General features: G+C 40.3%; 2 protein-coding genes and 1 long non-coding RNA gene across 8 annotated transcripts; 2 read left to right on the top strand and 1 right to left on the bottom strand.

Annotated features, from left to right (window-relative positions):
• Positions 1–1,100: 1,100 nt before the first annotated feature.
• On the top strand, positions 1,101–6,916 carry LOC115755943 (ATP-citrate synthase beta chain protein 1-like). 2 transcript variants are annotated; one of them, XM_030695570.2, is made up of 17 exons: positions 1,101–1,260; positions 1,887–2,005; positions 2,124–2,226; positions 2,701–2,766; positions 2,852–2,975; positions 3,124–3,258; positions 3,465–3,525; positions 3,619–3,695; positions 3,925–4,080; positions 4,166–4,294; positions 4,462–4,594; positions 4,699–4,826; positions 5,027–5,132; positions 5,221–5,297; positions 5,399–5,469; positions 5,562–5,846; positions 6,419–6,916. In XM_030695570.2, exons 2-17 carry the CDS (start codon positions 1,906–1,908, stop codon positions 6,492–6,494), a joined length of 1,827 nt encoding a protein of 608 aa, XP_030551430.1. In that variant the 5' UTR covers positions 1,101–1,260; positions 1,887–1,905; the 3' UTR covers positions 6,495–6,916. The 2 variants fall into 2 exon arrangements, with proteins under 2 accessions (XP_030551430.1, XP_030551429.1); XM_030695569.2 differs by having other exon boundaries at positions 1,167–1,260; positions 1,862–2,005.
• LOC115755942 (fatty acid amide hydrolase-like) lies at positions 6,124–21,784 on the top strand. Of its 5 annotated transcripts, none has more exons than XM_048272223.1 (21): positions 6,124–6,313; positions 14,629–14,748; positions 14,937–15,046; positions 16,567–16,627; positions 17,026–17,213; positions 17,511–17,640; positions 17,853–17,930; positions 18,019–18,166; positions 18,439–18,551; positions 18,823–18,898; positions 19,008–19,079; positions 19,190–19,241; positions 19,509–19,580; positions 19,729–19,809; positions 20,013–20,116; positions 20,211–20,303; positions 20,441–20,509; positions 20,593–20,657; positions 20,731–20,792; positions 20,894–20,989; positions 21,169–21,784. In XM_048272223.1, exons 2-21 carry the CDS (start codon positions 14,649–14,651, stop codon positions 21,229–21,231), a joined length of 1,833 nt encoding a protein of 610 aa, XP_048128180.1. In that variant the 5' UTR covers positions 6,124–6,313; positions 14,629–14,648; the 3' UTR covers positions 21,232–21,784. The 5 variants fall into 5 exon arrangements, with proteins under 5 accessions (XP_048128180.1, XP_048128181.1, XP_030551427.1 ...); XM_048272224.1 differs by having other exon boundaries at positions 6,124–6,315; positions 14,634–14,748; XM_030695567.2 differs by having other exon boundaries at positions 6,124–6,323; positions 14,630–14,748.
• LOC125312782 lies at positions 6,430–7,112 on the bottom strand. The gene is made up of 2 exons (XR_007196836.1): positions 6,610–7,112; positions 6,430–6,547 (listed from the first exon to the last, which is right to left on the bottom strand). It is a non-coding gene; the product is annotated as an uncharacterized LOC125312782 (long non-coding RNA).
• Positions 21,785–22,137: the final 353 nt, after the last annotated feature.

Below are 22,137 nucleotides of genomic sequence, written 5' to 3'. Positions count from 1 at the left end.
CCAATTAGACAATTATTAAAACATTCTTTGACAAATTAGATAACTCCCTTTGTTGTTTTTTCGGATAATTTCCTTAATCTCCACCTACTACTGTCAACTAGAATCCTCACATGTTCCTAAGGGGGGCTCGTAATCTGATTTAATGAAGAGTCGCATGGGCTACTGCTCTGGTTTACCCATAGCATCACCTCAAATTACGGCAAAAAATCAATTCCTTCTTTGAGGATGAAATTACAATCTTATCCTCATGGGCACTTTTGGACTTTCTCATGTTTGTACCCCCAAACCCGATGTTGGATTTCCACTATTAAATATTAGAAGGCGAATCGGCAAATTTCCGAAACTACGCCCCGCTCTTATTCATTTCCCATATGATAGGTTCGAATTTTTTCACCATTTACCGCCGGCAAGGGCTTGTCACCCTCAGCTGGAGCAGGCGGAGGCAAGGGCTAGGACAAGGGGGACCTCGCTCATTAGTAGCGCCTGACCTTCCCCATCACCTCGTTGCTCGCTCCAATCAATGGCGATGTTGCCACCCTCGTCCTTGCCCTCATCCTCCGATCCCCTCCTCCTCTCCTTTCATTTTGAATTTTCAATTCATTTCTTCCTTTTTTTTTATTTATTTTTTAGCACGAGGTGGTTTGAAATTTGAATGCACTTCGTAAGCTTATTAACAGTTATTTGGATGGAAAAATGACTATTAAAAAAATTATCACCTTGGACTCTTTCGTCCATTAAAGTTAGACCAATATAATGGAAGGACTAACAAAAAGGATGTCGACAAGTTTTAGGACTCAGACAGACACATGGAATGAAAGTCCAAGGATTCGAGTGCCGGATTGACACAAATTTTACAACTGCTAAATCGTGTAAGGTACTTTTACGGTTTTACCTATGCATATAGATTGTGTTAAATCCTCATTGCCAAAGTGAAAGTACATAAAAGGACATTCCTAGTCAACGAAATTACCGAAAAACCAAATTGGGTAAACTGGGTGGTGGTGGTAGGCTAACTCGCGTGCGCCACGTGCGTGACGCATCTCTCTCTCTCTCTCTCTCTCTAAGTGGTAGTTAGCTCTAGCTGCTGCTGCTGAGTCTCCGTCCTCCCTCTCTCTCCCTCCTGGTATTTAAATCCCGTCTCTCCCTCTCCTCCATTGCCATTCCTCCCTCCCGGACTGGAAGAGCAGCAGACTCGTTCGCGCTTCCCGTCTCTCTCTCGAGCTCGAGCTCTCTCGGCGAGTGAGTCCCCTGCGTATTCAGGTCACGATTCGCGCGCCCAGCTCTCGTTTCCTGGAATCTTCTGCACTCGTGTTTGATCCCGTTTCGGCTTGTTAGATCTGTCGTGGATTGCGTTCCTGTCGTCTGTATTCTGTTTCGTGTCCGATTGTTTCTTGTCCTTGATTCGTCGATGTTCCCGAGAGGCGTGATGCTCTCCGCCTGTCGTTTTGCGGGCGGGAGTCGCGGATTTATGTCCCGGGTTGGTTTAGTATATATTAAGCGGCGAAAGATCTTGCTTTTCTTGGTGTGGGATTCGTGGGTTGATTTTTCCTGCTGCGTTGCTCTCTCTGCCTAGCCGCGCTACTTGTCTCAAGATCCGGTGTCGTGAGTATGAGTCTAATGTTTAAGTTCTGCTTTTGAGAACGCTCGTGTGATCTCTGGATCAACCTCGACCTTGTTTTGGTAAATGATAATCTGCTGTGTGTAGGATTTGGAATCGCGTCTCTTTCGAAAAGAGGAAGTTAACCACACGCCTTTTTAGTATAGATTGCTTCTTTTGTCATGTTATACACTCAATCCATTTTGAGAAGTGCCTGTCCTTGTCGAAATCTTATTTTGACGTTTCAGTGGCTTGTTATTCTAGAGAGTGACGCCTGCAATTCACGCAGGTCTTGTTAATTCGACGCCATGGCCACTGGACAACTCTTCTCCAGCACCACTCAGGCTCTGTTCTACAATTACAAGCAACTGCCTATCCAGCGGATGCTCGACTTTGACTTCCTTTGCGGTGTGTAGGAAAACTCGAGCTGCTTTTTCCTAGATGTATTTTTTTCTCAGGATGCTCTCCAGGACATTCATTGTATGTAGCAGCTATTGATATTATTCCGGATTTCCTGTTTTGATAGGCCGGGAAACCCCATCAGTAGCCGGTATTATCAATCCTGGTTCTGAAGGATTTCAGAAACTGTTTTTCGGCCAGGAGGAAATTGCCATCCCAGTTCATTCGACGTACGCCATTCTCTTGCCCCCTTCTCTCTTTTCCCTCATAGGACCCAAAACTCTTGGAACAGGGTTTCATTTATATATATATATATATAAATGAAAGGAAGCAAATGAAAGAAACAAAGATCTTTTTTTTTTCCCATAGTAACTTGATTGTGCATTAAATGATGGAAAAACATACGTAGATTCTCTGGAAATAGTACATAACCTTACTAATCAGAACTACTAATTGCTGCTAATACTAAGCCTTTTTTACTTGAGCTTTTGCAAAAATGGAAGGTAAAAGTGGAACTTCATTTCCTTTGGCCTACAAGATCACATGCTTCTGCCCATCAAGCGGACCCTCCCAATCCATCACAATGGTTTAGAATGATTAGTTTAACATCCACGTAGAATGCATTTGATTATACATTTTAGCCCGAACACGATGACTGCATTTTCTCGAGTGTGCACCTTACAAATATCTTATCATTCTTGCAGTGTTGAAGCTGCCTGCGCAACACATCCTACTGCTGATGTTTTCATCAACTTCGCTTCATATAGGAGGTAGGTGCTGATTATCTAAGCTTTAACTCTGCTTGCTGGAATTCTTGTGTGGAGTCTAACCATTATCACCTTGTTGTGCCTTTAGCGCTGCTGCTTCATCAATGGCTGCACTAAAACAGCCAACTATTAGAGTTGTAGCCATAATAGCTGAAGGTGTTCCGGAGTCAGATACCAAACAGCTAATTGGATATGCACGTGCAAACAATAAGGTGAGAAAAAGCCTAAAACAGTTGGACCTTATGAGCGAGAAGGCAGCACGCACCTAGAATGTGAAAGCATCTGGAGACAATCTTGTGTTACATTTCAAATGATGCAAACGTTTAAATGGCTCAGCTTCTTATTCTTGTGGTGTTGCAGGTTGTTATTGGCCCTGCAACTGTTGGAGGCATTCAAGCTGGGGCTTTCAAAATTGGAGACACTGCCGGGACAATCGACAACATCATTCATTGCAAGCTGTACAGACCTGGATCTATTGGTTTTGTCTCTAAATCTGTATGTAGTCATGCCTTTTGCACTCTCCTTCATAATCACACTTCAGTCATCTTGAAGCAACATGTGGACATTATTTGCTTTATGAATAAATTCTCAAAGTGATGTCATATCCTATGAATTTTCGTGCAAAACTTATTGGGTAAATTGACTTATACTTATATTGATTGTTGGCAATTTTCAGCAATTGTTTGCTTCTTTATTTCCAGGGTGGCATGTCTAATGAACTTTACAACACTATTGCCCGAGTTACCGATGGAATTTATGAAGGTTTGGAGGAGATCTGCTTCTATCTTACATCGAATGTACTCTCAAGTGGATTGTCTTTAATTCAAAAGTTGACCGATCTCTGTCCTTCTCTAGGTATTGCTATTGGAGGAGATGTCTTCCCTGGTTCCACTCTCTCTGATCATGTTTTGAGGTTTAACAACATTCCCCAGGTATATGGTCTTTTATTTCGCTTCATAGGAGTTTTTTGCTTTATAGTTCCCTTGGATGATAGAGCAGTACATGTCATGTTCTGCGATTATTATTTCAAGACCACACTAATGATTGTGCACCCAGTTTGTTCAGCTTTTACTCGCATATTCAGCACATCGATAATGCTGTTTAAGCAATTCATAGCATTGCATGAGTTCATTCCCTCATATGTTCATCAATCTGTGTCAGGTTAAGATGATTGTTGTACTCGGGGAGCTTGGTGGCAGAGATGAGTACTCCTTAGTTGAAGCCTTAAAGCAGGGTAAAGTTACTAAACCAGTAGTGGCATGGGTTAGTGGAACTTGTGCGCGCCTCTTCAAGTCTGAAGTGCAGTTTGGTCATGCTGTAAGCGACTACATGGTTCCTGACCTGTCTTAATTCTGTAAATTTAATTGGATCAATCTTTCTTACTTTTTTTGTTTCATCTCAGGGGGCAAAAAGTGGGGGGGAGATGGAGTCGGCGCAAGCAAAGAATCAAGCACTAAGGGATGCTGGCGCCGTTGTTCCAACATCATATGAAGCCTTTGAGACTGCAATCAAGGAAACATTTGAGAAGCTGGTTAGTGTTCCGCTGTTTCTTGTAAATTATGCAGTAAATGTCAGGTCACTGCCATAGATTTTGCGAACCACGACAGCTGCATTCACACAATTCCTCGAGGCTAGAGCACTAAGAGCAGGCCACATAGATCTTGGCTTCCTTGATGCTTACTGCTGATCCTCTTTCAGGTTGAGGAAGGGAAGACCACACCAGTTAAGGAAACCACACCTCCTCAAATTCCTGAGGACCTTAACACAGCAATTAAGAGCGGGAAGGTTCGGGCTCCCACGCACGTTATTTCCACCATCTCCGACGATAGAGGTTGAACCATCGCTATTTACTAATTGAACAAAGTGTTTTAGGTGCTAAATGGAGCAAGAAATGAGTAATCACTTGCGCTATATTTATCTGTTATGCACTTGCAGGTGAAGAGCCATGCTATGCTGGCGTGCCTATGTCTTCCATTGTTGAACAGGGATTAGGCGTGGGTGATGTCATCTCTCTCTTGTGGTTTAAGCGCAGTCTTCCTCGATATTGCACAAAGTTCATTGAGGCAAGTTTCCTTATCCATGAATGTATTAGAAAAATACCCAACTTGTCAAGGTGTTGATGTTGTCCTGAGATTATCAGAAATTCTGTTTTCTCTTTTTGTTTAGCTTGTGCATTTTTCAACTGCAACTTGATGAATGACTAATAATTTGTGAGGCATATAAACGCTCCATCCTTTTGACTAATGCATCTGGCTATGGGCAGATATGCGTCATGTTGTGTGCTGACCATGGTCCCTGTGTCTCTGGGGCCCACAACACCATAGTTACGGCAAGAGCTGGGAAAGACCTTGTTTCCTGCCTCGTGTCGGGTGAGCATTATTGCCATTATTTTTCCGATTGCAATAGGTTCGTAATAGCTGCTTTTACTGAGCAGTAAATGATGAGCTCCTGAAATAGGTTTGCTCACAATTGGTCCTCGTTTTGGTGGAGCTGTTGATGATGCCGCCAGATACTTCAAGGATGCTTATGACAGGGTAAGATAGTTCAGATGGATTAAGGCGCCTTAGAACATGTAGCCTTCGTGAGTGCTTTGGTAGTTGTATACATGTGATGATTACATAGTATGTCTCTTCAGGGTCTCACTCCTTATGAGTTCGTTGAGTCGATGAAAAAGAAAGGAATCCGTGTGCCCGGAATTGGACATAGGTATGCAATGCCTCTAATTTTCAATATAAATGTCATGAATTTCTCCCTTTAAGCAACTAGTAATTGGAAGTTGTTGCTTCTTTATCAAAAAGGATCAAGAGAGGAGACAACAGAGATAAGAGAGTTGAGCTGCTCCAACTTTTTGCACGAACAAATTTCCCTTCAGTGAAGTACATGGAGTATGCTGTCCAAGTTGAAACTTACACCCTCTCTAAGGCAAACAATTTGGTCCTTAATGTAGATGGTGCTATCGGGACCCTCTTTTTAGATCTCCTTGCTGGAAGTGGAATGTTCACCAAGCAAGAGATTGACGAGATTGTTGAGATTGGATATTTGAACGGGCTGTTTGTGCTGGCACGTTCCATTGGTTTAATTGGGTAAGCAGGATTACTATTTTAAATAATTCTGTTCTGGCCTATATTTCATATGCTTGTCTAGGTGTGTCCTGTACAATGGGTCTGCATTGAGCATATCCTTTATAATTTTGTCGGCATCCATGACATGATTGAAACCTCTTGAACCAATCGAGGAAGGACATATTTGATGAAAAGGATGAAGGTAAAGTAGTAAGTTAGACACACAGGGCAGTTATCTCTGTCCTCCGCATGTTTTTTTTTTTGGTAAGGAGTCCTCCGCATGTTTAATGACCCTATTCTTTATATTTGCGATCTATTACTATTACTAGTGCTTATTGCTGCATCATTTTGATTCCTGATTTACTCCCGTCCATTTTTAAAGACAATTAAACCAAGCTTCATGGCCTTTTACTATCAAATGGTGTTGAATTCTCTTGCTCAGGCACTGACTATCCAATAGCTTTCGGATTGTAGAGAGAGAGAGAGAGAGATAAAGAGTTTTTGTATCTCGAATGTGCTTCTGTTTCATTTGTTAGTATCTTTATATTGTGTCATAGGGCTTAATCTAACCGAGAATCTTGCTTCAATCTCAGGCACACCTTCGACCAGAAGAGATTGAAACAGCCTCTCTACCGCCACCCATGGGAGGATGTTCTCTACACCAAGTGATGTAACATCAACCACCGGGTGCACTGACCAAACTGTCGTCTTCAAGCTACTTCCTTTCTCCAAAAAACGGTATTCAGTTGTTAGCTTATGGTTCGTAGGCAGTGGAAGGCTTCACACCCTTATTCTTGAGTTCCATCCAGAAGTCAATGGACAGTGAATTCTCTCTTGATTATTTTTGTCAATGTATGTCCATTTTTATGTTATTACTGATCATAAACGTATAGAGCACTCGGCCGAAGCGCATGCAAAAAAGTTCAACCTATGTAATAGCGTCTGGCGCAATATACTCATTTCTTGCTTTAAGTGGAAGGACATGAGGCTAAGTTCAGTTCAATAGAGCGTGCCATGATGTATTCGTGGTTGTAAGTTTTAAGCGATACTTGTGATTTGTCTGTTTATGTAAGCAAAGGGCTTTGTTCGGATGTGACTGCTTGGTAACAATAAAAAAAAATTTTATCCCTCGCACAATTTAATCTCAATGGTCTCTGAGTTAATGTGACTGTCCACTATCAACTTGCATGTTGGTGATTGAGGATGCAGAATTATGAGATGTCGGAAAAAATAATGTGTATTTTCTCACCTTTCTTACTCAAGGTCTTGGTACTTTTAGTTTGTCTAGCCGAGTCACGAGTGACGTGGATAAAATTTTGGATTCTCTAACTTGCCTACGTTGACTAAATTTTGCCCCGATGTTCATGTGGGCATATGCATATTTAACAATAATCATATTTCGGCATCGTCCTCTGGCCAGATCAGCTGATTTTGGTCATATTTGATGTGGGGAGGGGTATGATTAGAGCATCTGTGAAAGTGGAAGGACTTGAACAAATAAATAATCAAAATATGAAGACTTTGATTAGTAGAAAGACGAAAAGCAGAAATTTCTCTCTACATGTCCTTCAGACACAGCCAAATGGATTGTGATCGAACCTTGGTATCTTCGTCGAGATTCGGACAGGACGATGAAGGGATTCCTCCCGTTGTGCAGCCTTGTCTTTCCTCGACAGGAACCAGACATTCTGGTTCCTTTCTTCTCCTTGTATCATTTTTGTTATAAATAGTTTTGGTCCCACATCGTTGGCCCAATATTCCTCCAATTGATTCGATTGGACTCACCCTATCAGCAACCCAATTTGGTAGCCAAAATGAAACCTTTTGCTGATTGGTGTTAATCTTGCCTAGTTCCAAAATCCATGGCATCATGTGGCACCAAAAGATCATGCAGCGGAACAGTGGAAGTCAGCTTGACGGGAAAATTGTCCAAAAATTCATAAAGCTATTGCAATTTTGCCATTCCAATCCTAAAACTTTTGATACATTGTCTATTGAGTCAATCCGGCCAAATTTTGGCTGAAAATTGCTAATGTGGACGCAGACCGTCTTATCTGGAGAACCCAACACCGACGTGGACAATTTCAAATAATATTTTGCGAATTGTTTATTAATTTTTTCCTTTCTTTTTTCTAAAAATTTGGAAAAATATTAGAATATTATACATCAGCATCGGTCATGCCATGTAGGACGGTCGGCGTCCACGCTAGCAATTTCTAATAAAAAATGATCGGATGGACCCAATTGGTAAAAAGTGAAAATGTTTATGACTCAATTGATAAAAATGCAATAAATCTAGAATTTCTTGGACAATTTTTGCCTGACATGATGTGTATGAGGGGAGAGGCGAACTCAAAGTGTCCTAAGACATGGGGCACCCAGCCCACATCAAACTCAATGTCTGCCCCATGTCGGGAGGGCAAACGAGGGCAGTTAACAAATTAAGAAGAGTAGTTGGAGGAGGATGTGGATCGAAAAGCTTACGTGTTTGTGCAGGTGGGTTTGCATCTAAAACAAACCAAATCAACTTCAAAGGCTCCTCGTCTGCCTGTGATGAATGGCTTTGGTTGTCCATTAGAGCTGCGATTGATTTGATTGATTTGGTAGGGTTTGACCAAGACAGTTGTTGAAGGGAAGAAAAAGGGTTTGTGAAGATGATTGAATCGATGATGAGACTGGAGATCTCAACTTCCCGTCGTATTTGATTCTTGTGACTCGACTCGAAGACGGTATTTAAGTTTCGAGTTCGACTTCTTGCACTCTTTTTTAATCCATTTGCGCGTCTTCCTTTGTTTATATGTTTCGAGTTTCTACGAAGTATCAATACTAAAGTAGAATAAAATTGACATACGATATTAATTTAAGTGGTTAATTGGACATCTAAGCAAGCCGATTGTATTCAATTGCTCAATGTAGAGTGACCCCTGGCCACCGGCAAAAAGAAGAGGGGAGAAAAGAAAGGAAAAAAGAGAGAAAAATTTAGACAAAGTTAAAGCAAATACAAAAAAGTCCACGTTAGCCCCGACCATTGCTCGCAGGCCGGCTAATGTCCACGTCAACCATGTCCGATCAAAACCGATCGAAAGGATTAAATTGGCAAATGTTAAAAAATTTATAATTAAATTGACACAATTAAAAGGTTTAGAACTGAATTGGCTACTGTCACTGTCAGTCTCAACATCTTAATGTTGCGCATTCTATACGTTGCATTTTCTTTTTTATCTACTTATTTAAGCTTTTCGATTGGATTTATACATTATGGAATAACTTCAAATAATTGTTCGAGAGGGAAGTCTATCGTAATTGTAAAGCTTAGTGACCTATCGCTAACATGTCAAGTTTACTTGTCGACTAAAGAGGTCATAGCATATCGTGCAATTTTGTCCCTAAAACTTTTAATTTATTCAATATGATCTTTAGTCCAATATATGTACAATCTCATCCTTGAAATTTTAATTTGTGCAATGTGGTTTGTGAACCTTGGCCCATTGTACAATTTTGTCCCTAAAAATTTTAATTTATTCAATATGATCTTGAACTATTGAAAATATTTAAAAAAAGAAAATTCAAGGACCACCATTGAACATTGGATGAGGAACCACATTGAAGAAATTAAAAATTTAGGGACAACATTACATATTGGACCAAAGTTTAAGGACCACATTGAATAAATTAAAAATGTATAGATGGTATTGAATATTGGACCTTATTGAACAAATTAAAAACATATATACGACATTGCACATTAGACCAAAGTTTAGGGACCACATTATACAAATTAAAAGTTTAGGGACGACATAGCACATTAGATCAAAGTTCATCGATTACATTGCACAAATTAAAAGTTTAGAGACGATATAGTACATTGGATCAAAGTTTAAGGACAACATTGAACAAATTAAAAGTGTGAGAACGACATTGTATATTACATTAAACAAATTAAAAGTTCAGGATGACATTGCGCATTGGGCTAAAGGTCGGAAATCATTTGTGTTATTTTTTCTTGACTAAACTAGTCATTTGATCCTTTCCACGGGGTAACACGATCATAGAGATGTTCTTCTACTTCCTCACGACCTAGTTGAGCCCTGGCAACACACATGCTACCAGGAAGCGGACTATCCTATGCTAAACATGTCACAATCACAAAATGGAACCCCTTTGTATATCCAGACACATCTCAAGCTTTTGTCTTTTGCTGCATTTGTGTTAGCTAAGTAATGAATTCCCCTTAGATGAAGTTAAATCAGATTAGATTTGCTTGTTGGTGCACCAAACTCAGAAAACCCACACCTCCTTTCTCCAACATAAAATATTTGGAACCGTTGTTAAATTCCTGTTCTACTGATTGAGGAAACTTAAATCAGGACTCTCCCACCAAACCTCCCTCATTCTTTGTTTTGACTTGGGCTTAAATCAGACGAATGGGAGCACCGTGCAAGTTTAATGGTCAGTCATTCTGACCCTTTTCTATTGTCAGTGAGTATTGAGATGGTCTTGGAAGAAATCCCTTACTTGATCAACTAGGGTTTCCACAAGATTTTGAAATTTCTGGTAGTCTGTGCTTGCTTGGTTTCTTATGAGGGTTCATTCAGAGTCTTGTAAGACTAGACTGACTAGTAAGATGTCTAGGAATTCATGTCCGACATCCTTTATTGTTTATATCATGGTTTAACTTGTTTCCTTTTGATTGCTCTTCTTCTTCCACTGAGGTTCACCCATTAAATGAACTTAAAAAGTATATACATTATATGTATATAAAAGGGAGAAGGATATTAGAAGTGTCAAAAGTTGTGTACGGCGCCCCCATTTTAGTGCCAAAAGTTTTCGTCGGCTTACTTAAGTGCCTTCGACGAGAAATTCTGGCCAAAAAATACGTGGCATTTGCAATTAAAATTTTTTAAATGACATCAAAATTTAATTTTTTTTTCCTTTTTTGTAAGTGACATGTCAGTTAATACGTAGCCTTTCTCTTTATCTTTTTTTCTTTTATTTGTTTTTACCTTCTTCCTCTAGTCAATCGTCGGACCGACAACTAGCTATAGGAAGAAGTTAGAAAAAAAAGGAAAAAGAAAAGGAAAAAAAAGACTGGAGAAATATAATAAATGATGTCCTTTTAAGCTTTACATGCTGATTGGACCTGCGGCGAGCCACATCGGCTTCAGATTCTAATAAAAAAAAAAAGGCCACATCAGATTTCCGATCAAGCAGATCAGACTTGAAATTTAAGTTATCTTTTAAAAAATATTTAAAGACTAAGTGATCCAAAACAAATTTTTTTTAGTATTAAAGTGAGTGTCGTACGCAACTTTTGGCACTCTTGATGTTCTTCTCTCTATGTAAAAGATAAACAAAAAATTACGAAAAAAAAAAAGCGAAGAATGATGGGCCAAATTTGCTGTGAATGAAAATGAAGTGAGGGTAGCAATTAGTCCTCATCTTGAAGGGGACATTTCTCGAAACAAGGGTGGGCGCAACAATGTGCATTAATGCCTCGTGCATGGACAATAGACTTGGCCCCAAAAAATTGAAGTCAGCTGACATAATAATTCGCCGATGCTTTAGCTGCGTTTGATAAATCAAACTCTCTCAAATTTCACGAAGAAGTGTTGCGATGGGATGAAGTGGAAGCACACTTTTTCATCACCATTTGAGCAAGGAGGAAAAGAGACAACTCCTTTTGTTATTTTAGGGAGGAATGAGTCTTACGTTCATTGAGGCTAAGTTATTGGCCATGACTCCTCCCGTTTCCTTCCCAAAAGACCGACGAGCAATGAGACCCACGAGCCGAGTCTAATGATATCTCGTGACGGGGCACACAACAATTTAGTACGTAAATTTCAGACTGCTTACCAATTTAACTATACATTTTCGAAAACCAATGAGTTCAAGCTATATCGTACTGGGGAAGCACTGCAGAAGCCTAACACCTCTATAACGAGGACATCCTATCGAGAGCTCACAACTTGAATTGATTATATACTTAGTTGGATCGACTCGAGAGTTTAAGCCATTGAGTTGTGAATTAACTAGGTATTATCAATTGGTTTTTTTAGCTCTAGGTATCCAATGTAGGAACTTTTTTTTTCACACTACTCACGTCTGCACTCAATATATCCCGATAAGAGTAAAATTCACGTTTGAAGAGTGCAACATCAGCTTCCACAATAGTGCTTAGCCCTCTCCACTTGCAAAAAATAGTAAAATTTGCCATTAGAAGCAAGTTATGCTCTACTTATCCATGGCCTAGGCAATTCTCAAAGAATCTAGCTCAATTCCAAAAAGTTGTACTTGAGGCATATTTCCGACTATTTTAGAATACATGCATGAATTTAAAGAAATTTGTCGAAATCATCTCATATGTTGCACGAGATAATTGAGTCGGTGTCCTTCATGTCGATCGATCCGCCGGGTACATATAGCTTATGAAATTATATTCTAAAGTTTGTCTTCCTAAGAGGCCAAAAAAGTTAGGTCGTGTCGGGACTGGCATAAGTGGCAATGCGATCGGGCACAAACTGGAATGCTTGAAGACAAGCGATCCACCCCGTTGAGGAGGCAATTGCAGCGAGAGATTGGCAATTCAATTGGGCATAACAAAAGACAATCATCGACAAAGTCACTCTTGTATGCGTCTCCAACTATTCCATCATTGACCCCATTTTGGAATTAGTGGTGATATGTTCCGGAAAAAGTAGTAAACATTTCTAATCATATTGTATTGGTACCAATTCAGTTATAAACATTTTAATTAGCCCAATTCAGTCCTAAGTATTTTTACATTGGTACAAATTGAGTTCATCCGACTTATTTAGGCCGGAAATTACTGATGTGGATGCTGACCATCTTTTATGGTATGACTGACACTGATGTGGATAATTATTTAATTATTAAATATGTTTTTTAAGGTTTTTAGTAATTTTTTCTCTTCTTTTTCTTCCATGGATTGTGCCGACCACCGATACAGGCCATGGCAGGCGAGAATGGCCTCTCCCGAGTGAGGGTTGCCCTCGCCTAGGCAAGGTGCAGAGGCCGACCTTGGCTCGGGTGAGACTAGCCATCATCATCCATGGTTTGTGTTGGTGGGAAAAAAAAAACTTCAAAAAAATTATTAAAAATATCCACATCGGCGCCGGTTGTGTCATGTAGTACGGTTGACATCCATGTCACAAATTTTTAGCCTACATATGGACTCAATTTGTACCAATGTGAAAGTTTTAGGAATAAATTGGTCAAATTGAAAGATTTAGGACTGAATATGTATCGGTGCAATAGATGTAGGATTTTTTGGATACTTTTCCTGATTTGTTCCTAATATCAATGGTACCCTTTGGTTCAAATTGATATGACTTTCTTGTTGTGTGGTTCGACCACATTATGCAAAGAGAAGCATACTTTACGATTATGTACATGTATATGTACTCACTTATCTAGAGCTCTCATTTTACAAAAGAATATTCCGATTTCTATACTCTTAGTTGCGCATAACAACTCATACAAGTGCTCCGAGTTATTCGTTAATAACAAAAAGGAAAATAAAAATCAAAGTTAGGGACAAATTAAATTAGCATTATGACGTCGAGCTCATGCATTGTGGGTCTTGTGGTGTTATCATACCTACTCTCTATCGAACAAGCAAACGCCAGTGAACTTTATCTGACTCCCCCTCTCCATCTTTGACAAAGTTGGCAATGTTCATCATCTAGACACTTAAATGCGCAACTCCACCTTTTCCATCACCATGCTCATGCCGAATCCTCTAGTTCTATATAGAACATAAATGCGTAAATGGGCGCTTTTTCCACGCTCGTTTATGTTTAGACCAAAAGAAATTGTCCAATCGAATATTTCTCTCTCTCTCCGACGAGTTTCGGTAGGCCAAGCCAAATCATATTTCGCGAGGGAAACAATGGATATATTAGACTCATAGACACTCCTAGATCACAACTTTAATGAACATAGAATGCTATAAAACTTCTTCTTTCTTGGTAAATGACACAAAATGCTACGGCTTTCATGAAGCTCGACACATTGTCTTTTGAGGAGTTACCGGAACGGGAAGTTGCTTTCAGCTTCCTAGCAAACTGATCTTCTCATGTGGAACAACCAAGTGCTATGGAAACTGAGTTAGTGCTATGAATATGGATCGCGGCCATAGCCTTAACCGTGACCCTCACGGTTGTTGGCGAGGAATGTTGCGAGGGCTAATATCGGTGCATAAAGAACGGAAGTAAGAAGCATTAAAGGGCTGTCTTAGGGTTTGATCACGTGTGATTAGTTTGAGCAGCAGGTAATGGTCATTGAAGGGTTTCTTTCGGGATAGGTGAATTCATTTAATTTGATGAAAACGGACCCTAAAGCTTCTCTCCTCCAACTATCCATCCCTAAGCAGCAATGCCTTCGTGGTGACGGTGATAGAGCCGTCAGGAAAAGCCTCCGTCCCTCTCAAGCCCTTAGCTGCCCAAAGAGATGGTCTGAAAGCTCAAGAAATCTGTGAGCCTCTTGGAAGAAACGTCAACTTTTGTACTATTCTTGAGCTATAGAAGCTAACGTATACCATAACCCTACCAAACACCTCCACCACTTACTTTTATCGTGAAATTTTGGTTCTTCTTGTTCGATTGTTTCGTGGGTATTCGTTCATGATGGCGTTCTTGCCTTCTCCGCCTAACTCTTGTACTATAAAGGACCCAGCCTTTCGGTTGTTTCAGGACCCTTTTCTTGTGAACTTCACCCACACAAACACACTCACTCTCTCTGACCTTGTGCATCCTCTCTTCTCCTTCTGCAAATTCATAGAGACTAGAGAGAGAGAGAGAGAGAATGGGGTTGTTTAGAGACAAGGGAGTGGTTTACAAGGCGGTGGAGAAAGTTGATCTTGGCCCTCACAGTGATGAATTCTATCTCCAAGCCAATGTCAAAGGTTCGTTTCTTCTTCATCATCATCATCATCTCCATCATCTCTCTTCCATTATGAGAGCAGGAGACCTGATGAAGAGCACAAAAAATGGAAGAAAAAAGAGAGAATCTTGTCCGAAAGTTGGCTTTATACGTGTGTATGTTCTTACCATGCTGCCATACTTAGCCTTGTTTCTGCTTCATCACTTTAAGCTCCTCGCATGGCCGGACTCCTGGTGAAGATCTTCGTCTGGTTCTTGGAGTCTAGGATATTCGGACCGGTGCTGTTATTCTTCCTCAAGAAAAACAATCTCATTCACAAGGTACTTGCCCCCTTTCCTCTTCCTTTTCATCGTTTTTGGCCATCGGAATCTTTCCATAGAAACAGATGCAAACCCTCGCTAACCACTACCTTCATCCATTCCACTTCAAGTATTAAGGGGGACACTCTTTTTCCCAAGAAAGAATCACATCAACTTCGTCTCCGACCTTTCGCACTATCCCAAATGGGCGATGTCCCGAACTTTCTTCGGTTATACCGTGTCACCTACCTAAAGCGTTGCCTGTTCAAACGGCCTTCTTGAACACGAATCCGAGTTTTACACGCGCGATCTCCTCTTCTGGTAGCCGATCAAATTTGCGACACTGAAATTGGAGATTGGAGAAGAGGTTGCATTCCTAGGTTTCGACTGAACCACTGCATGCAATGGCTGCAATGTGTGTGGTTCCTCAAACTTTATGGAACAATTATTTTGGTCCGGCCATAAGTAGTATATATGCTGGAAAAAGTTACACATGGCCAGTTGAGTTTTCATATGGGGGTCTAATATTAAATTCCGTTGTGCAAAAAAAAATCTCCTTGTCCTGAATCCTGACAACTTTGGGAATATTGTACCTTGGACCTATGAAACAAACCATTAGAGCATTTGAAAATTTGCAGAGAGTTAATAAATTTTAAGAAATTGTCATATTAATGCTCGAAATTCACTGTGCTACCAACCAAGGATTATAATTGAGTTGCCAATTACCTACATGTTTCTATGTAGGCCCATGTTAATTTAATGCTGGTCATGTGGGGCTCGACCCACATTAATTCTTCGGAATATAGTGCAATTAGAAAAAATAAAATAAAATAAAATAAATCGAGATACGTGGCAATGAGTATTCCATTAGCGTGCTCCACGGTCATCTCCAGCTACACAACTTCATTAATTGTCTCAGCAGTAGCGACGGCGTTCTAAAAGGTGTAATGAGTCTCGCTGTTGAAGTTCGGGTTTTTTTTAATTAAAAAAATTAAAAATTTAAAGGGTCATAATTGAAACAAAACTATATACAGGCTGCGTAAAACATAAATTGAAGAAGTATTTGGGTCTTTTATCAAATGCCACAAAGTTTCGATTTTGGAAACTATTTCGTGCGTGCGTGTCGAAAAGATCCCTAGGAATTTTTGCGCAAGCCGTCTATAGCATGAAAAATCAACGAAAATGTCGAGGGATGGGAAAATGCAATCTCATTTACAGACCAATGTAGCAATTATAAAAAATAAAAAAAATGACCTGCCAATATTGAGGAAATGTGAAAATAATCAGGTACGGTGACTGGGATTTTTCTGCAATTTGTTTATGCTCAGCTTGAACTTCTTCCGGCTGAATTACTAAAAAGAAGAGGCAAACATAATTTTCTATTTTTTTTTTTTTTGCACAATTTGACTTTATTCTTCTATCCAGATCTCATGCATTCGAAAAAATTGATGTTATTACCATATGATTTCATAATGATTTGGGAGTTGTAAATCATATCTTGCACTAAGGTTACAAAGTTGTGATTTTTTCGAAATTTGCAGCTTGTTTCAAATGCAGAGATAGAGGAACCCCCAGTCTTTGTTCCCTTGCACCCATTTGAAGGTATGATCTTTGCACCTAATCATCAGACTAATTTGAGTTTACAGTAACGTCAAGCAAGTGGGTATCCGAAGACCGAGTTAGAAACTTCGTATGTTAATCAATTCGCAGAGTACAGGTACAGATTCGAACAAGCGAGCAATTTAGAATGCTCGGTAAGAGTCTGTGGCGTCACTTAGCGTGTCGATAAATTAGACTCGGTATCCCTCCATCACTCGATATGTACTTGCTCTCACTGAGCTCATGTAGACAGATTCCTGTTAAAAAGTTAAGGGATTGTTGATATTGATAGCTGTGATATGAATCCAAGTTATTTTGAGTGTTCTTACATTTCTAATCATGCCTCAAAAGAGCTGCAACAAGAAGAAGCTGTGACTGTTCCAGGTGACTTGTCTTTGCAGAACTGAACGAGCAAGAAGTGATTGAGATAGATCCTAATCTGTCCGTGCCGGAAAAGGTTCAGAAAGCAGTGAATGCAATAGCTCCGCCGGTTGAAAAATTAGTAGATAGCATGAAGCCTTCTTTCCGCCGATGGACTATAATGGACTACTCGAGAGCCTATAGCTCAGGAGTGCTAACTCCTCTCAAGGTAAATCATTCGATCAGCTTATATATAACCGGCTGAATTTCTTTTATCAGTGACGGAGCATGCCGATAGACGAGAACACGTGGATATTGTCCATCGTGGAACCCCGTATACAATATGTTTCTGGTTTTTTCCTCTCTGCCTTGCATGTTAAAACAATGCATGAGTGACCAAGGCCTAAGACTTTCGGCTAGATTGCACAAGCAAAACAAGTCAAAACTAAAATTTTGCTTCTTTCTACTGTCTGGACACGCACCCACCTTTGAAATTATTGAATCTAATCTCTCATATGTTTGGCAGGTGGCACAGAGATTTATAGCTGCTGTCAAAGAATCTTCCACTCGACCGTTGCCAATGGCCTTCTTCATCAACTGCGACTCCGAAGATATTCTGAGGCAAGCTAAAGAGTCGACCCTCCGTTATGAAAGAGGTAGCTTTGTTTGCCAAATGGTATAGATAACCTTTAACCTTGAATCAGAGCGTTACAAGTGTGCAAGCCTACAAATTAGTACGTATTGTATCTTAACTTTCGAAATAGTCTGATTGAGCTTCTTGCCTCTGAAATATGCTTGCTGTGACATTGTTGATCTAGCCAAGTATTCCTCTCCAACTATTTGTCGCAACCTGTATCTTCTTTACCAGGAGAGCCAATTTCTGCATTGGATGGAGTACCGGTCGCCGTCAAGGATGAGATAGATTGCTCTCCATACCCTACCACAGGTCATACAGAGTAAAGATCACGTTCTATCAGAGGTCTCTAATTCTCCGTGCTGAGTGCTTTCTCAGACCTATGGATTGGTTGTCACAGGCGGTACGAAGTGGTTGCACAAGTTCAGAACTTGTCAGGGGGACGCATGCTGCGTTATGCGCCTCAGGTCTTGCGGAGCTATACTTGTCGGTAAAACAAATATGCACGAGCTCGGCGCTGGAACAAGTGGGATAAATCCTCATTATGGGTAGGAGAACCTTTTACCTGCTCATCCTCCTTTCCTCTGAAATCTAACGAAAAATGCACATACGGAGATGGAACTAAATTGCCTCCAACATTGTCTCCCGGCAGCTATAGCTCTCTGATAGTTCTTCTCCAGGAAGAAATGCCTATTGATTTATGTGTGCCATGCTCTTGTTTCTCTTGAGCAATGCATGGTTGCTTCAGGAAATCATTATTGGCAGATGTTATAGCTTCAAAAGGACCTTTGACATCACTCTGCATTTTCATACTCTGTAGAACTGCTAGGAATCCATATGATAGCAAAAGGATCGCCGGAGGTTCTTCGAGTGGATCTGCTGCTGTGGTTTCTGCAGGATTGTGTCCTGTTGCTCTTGGCGTTGACGGGGGAGGTGAGCTCATGATTCTCTGATGTCATTTTCTTTTGGCATGTGAATGACATTGCAAAACCGGAAATCCAACCAAGAAGGAAAGTTTTGACTGGACGAAAGAGTTCAGCTGATAAACATCAACATAAAAAGTCAGGCATCACACAGAAAATCTTCGTGTATTAGACAAAGAGCATGTGACCAAGTCAAGATCATCCTCAACTATTTGACTAGATAATTCTTTTACTCTGGTAGTTTTTCTAATAAACCCAAGTCTTTTGCAATGTTTCTTCAGGATCCGTGCGGATGCCTGCAGCTCTTTGTGGCGTGGTTGGTTTAAAGCCGACTTTCGGACGTGTGCCACATGAGGGGTAAAAACCAGTTCGTCTGTACTTTATTCCCAATTGTGTCGAGCCTCAACGTGTTAGTCTCTTGAGCAGTTCTCAACGTCAGTGTTCTGGTTCTTGTTTCATTTTGCAGCGTTCTTCCTCTGAATTGGACAGTTGGGATGGTTGGTATACTTGCCGGAACAATCGAGGACGCTTTCATCACGTAAGTGGTATACTTTTAGAAGTCTCTGGCCTTGGTTTTTGTTCGTCGTCATACTTGGAGGAATCTTTGTCTTTCTATTAATGCAATTGCCCATTGGTTTGCTTTTCCAGTTATGCAGCAATAAGTGGCCAACCTGTTCCTCATAGTCCGACCCTCCCATCGGTAATGTCCCAGATTGATAGCAATACCAGCAATAATTTCTGTTCAGCATAATATGGAGTAGGCAAAGATTTGAAGAATTGCAACAACTCTGTTTTGAAGAATTTTCATTCTGGTCCCTTGTCTCTCTCGTTTTCATTCTGCCATATTCAATGCCTCTCATTTTTCTATCTTTCTAAAGAATGCATCTTCTGTCCTTGTGGACTGCATTGTCGACAAAGATTTCACAACTCCATCTGACTTGCAATCTTTGCTTTTCCGTATGAGTAGCCAAAAGAATACTATCCCTTATTGAAGCCCACTACGCCTATTTCCGGCATCAGATTGGCAAAGTACAGAAAGGTTGGTCACTGTTTTCTCCTCTCTCTTACTGTCACATGCGCCTTGTGAGCTTAATATACTGATTCAGTTAATGGTATTAGATGACTATCCGGAATATCATTGTCTAACTGCTTTTGTCCTTTTATGAACCACTAATTAATCCGATTAGTGGTTCGATGATTGCCGTGATGAAATCAAGAAATGTTGTTCACATGCATTGGACCAGCTTCACAAACAGTATGGTTGGGAGGTACTTGAAAAATTCCTACTCTTTGTTCCGATTCATAATTTATGTCATGCCTCCTTTGTTCTCGAACCATAACAGAATGATTCATGTTTTCATGCCACAAGTGCAAAAATTGAGAGACTACACCTGATAGTTGTCATCATCAGTTGAAGAATAGTGGGTGATTCCTTGCTAACTCGGCAAATTGTTTTTTTTTTCCTTTTAAGACTCTGGAGGTGACTATACCGGAGATAGAAGTGATGCGACTAGCACATTACACAACAATCGCGTCCGAGTGCCACACAGCACTCAGTCCATATCTAGAGAAACTGTATGTCTCCTGATCAAGCAGTAACGTCTGCTCCTAAGTAAGAGAATCCATTTGAGCAACTATAGATTCTGACATGACAACTTCGATGAGTTAGGGATGTCGCAGAGTTAGGATGGGATGCTAGGGTGGCACTCGGCGTATATGGTTCCTTCAGCAGCCAGGAGTATATTAAGGCCCAGAGAATTAGGTAAAGCCCCAGCCATTGTTGGTTCCCTCTATGTTCACTAAAGACCTTAAGGTTGTAGCAGTGAAAATGAACAGATCTTCTATCTATTTTTGTTTGGTCTTATTAGTCATCTAACTGGCTTGCTCATATATCTGCAGGAACCGGCAGCTGCAATTTCACAGGAAGATATTTGCTAAAGCAGATGTCATTGTGTCACCAACAATAGGGTAATTATTCCCAATTGAGTTATGTCTTCTTTGTTATAAAACAATAAAGAACAAAAATGACAAAGGATACTCAAATTTGACAGGGTAACTGCATATGAGATCTTCGATGATGCTCGCGAAACTGGTGAACTCGATTACATAAATGGAGGTACAGAAGACTGACCTAGTGTTGGTTTTCCAATTGTTGTGATGTACTAAACTGAGCAACCTCATTGTTTCAGCTGCACTTGTGCGTTATTCAATAGCAGGAAATTTTCTAGGATTGCCTACCATTACGATCCCGGTACGAGCACATACTTCTTAGCACCTCATAAATTTATTGTTGTTTCAAGCTGAGGTACTGAAAATTCAGCTAATCCGATAATGCTTTTCGTGGATCTATAGGTTGGATATGACAAATTGGGGTTGCCAATTGGCCTTCAGTTTATCGGAAGGCCGTGGTCTGAGCCGACATTGATCCATGTAGCGCATGCCATGCAGGTGATCCTCTTCCCTCTTCTGTTTGGCCTAGTCAGCCAAAATTCATGACACAAAATTTTCTATTTGAGGAATTCATTCTCCCAGGGTTCTGATAGGCAATAACTTATTATTACACAGTACTATGCAAGAAAATCTGTCATGAGGGTTCACTAACATAACATGAACTTACTTTGCTCTAGGCCCTGTGCATATCTGAGTGCGGAAAGCCAGAAGTATTCTATGATCTGCTCAAGGAGAACTAATTAATGGGCAGAGAGATCTTTATGCACCCGCTTGACGCTTCTGTATCTGAAATCAGCGGAAACAGTTTGGTTTTGGAATAAAAATTCCCTTGCACCTTTATTCGGCGATACACCATCGAAAACTTTCCCTTTGCCTTTCATAATTGCTGTTTACGTGATGAAATATTCCAGTCAGGGACCGGGAAGATGGAGTAAACTTAGCATGGCCCTCGAACACCCAACAAAAACAGTATGGCTTTTGCAAGTGACTAGATGTGTACAGAATTTTTTTTTTTTTTTGGCTGGCAAGAGTGACTTTGAAACCATCCAATGTCCTCATTTACAAAATGACTCCTCCATGCCGCAACTTTTCTAATGGATAGTTTGATTCAGACTATAAAAATGGAGAAGAGAACCAACAAGTACATGACAAGTTCCTGGATACGGGTCGGGTCATACCTACGTGCCCTCGATCCACCCTGTTCCGATAAAACATAATGTTCCTACAATTAACAAGCATAAATAGATACCTTCATGTAATCTTGATAGTTCTTTTATGAGATTATGACAGTTGATATTTACATGAGGCAAGCCTCTCTTCCTTTTCTTGCCCATGGAGTCCAAAATGGTCATAAAGGCTAACCGCACCAAAGAGAGCAAAAAACAGGAGCATTTGAAAGCAATATTTTTGAAGTTCCTTGTGAAGTGACACTATCAGGGTACCCTAATGAAGACCAAGATCTCTCTCATTGAGTGCGTTGCTTTTTACTTATGTTGATAATCCTTAGGCACAAATGACAATGATCGTCTTTATTTTGCATAACATTAAAACGACAGAAAAAAAAAAGCAGGCACAACAGAGTTCAAGGTATTCGGGATATATGAAATCGGAATCGTGTATTTCAAAGTGATCCGAAGAGATTGTAG

Source organism: Rhodamnia argentea, chromosome 11 (assembly GCF_020921035.1).
Source record: "Rhodamnia argentea isolate NSW1041297 chromosome 11, ASM2092103v1, whole genome shotgun sequence".
Lineage (NCBI taxonomy): Eukaryota > Viridiplantae > Streptophyta > Magnoliopsida > Myrtales > Myrtaceae > Rhodamnia > Rhodamnia argentea.
This window is presented reverse-complemented; position numbering and strand designations above follow the sequence as displayed.

Coding starts and splice junctions, on each gene's coding strand:
- LOC115755943 (XM_030695570.2), top strand. CDS start 1,906: ATGGCCACTGGACAACTCTTCTCCAGCACCACTCAGGCTCTGTTCTAC. Junction 2,006..2,123: donor CGACTTTGACTTCCTTTGCG/GTGTGTAGGAAA, acceptor CTGTTTTGATAG/GCCGGGAAACCCCATCAGTA. Junction 2,767..2,851: donor AACTTCGCTTCATATAGGAG/GTAGGTGCTGAT, acceptor TTGTGCCTTTAG/CGCTGCTGCTTCATCAATGG.
- LOC115755942 (XM_048272223.1), top strand. CDS start 14,649: ATGGGGTTGTTTAGAGACAAGGGAGTGGTTTACAAGGCGGTGGAGAAA. Junction 19,080..19,189: donor ATCGAGGACGCTTTCATCAC/GTAAGTGGTATA, acceptor TTGCTTTTCCAG/TTATGCAGCAATAAGTGGCC. Junction 20,304..20,440: donor ATTAAGGCCCAGAGAATTAG/GTAAAGCCCCAG, acceptor ATATATCTGCAG/GAACCGGCAGCTGCAATTTC.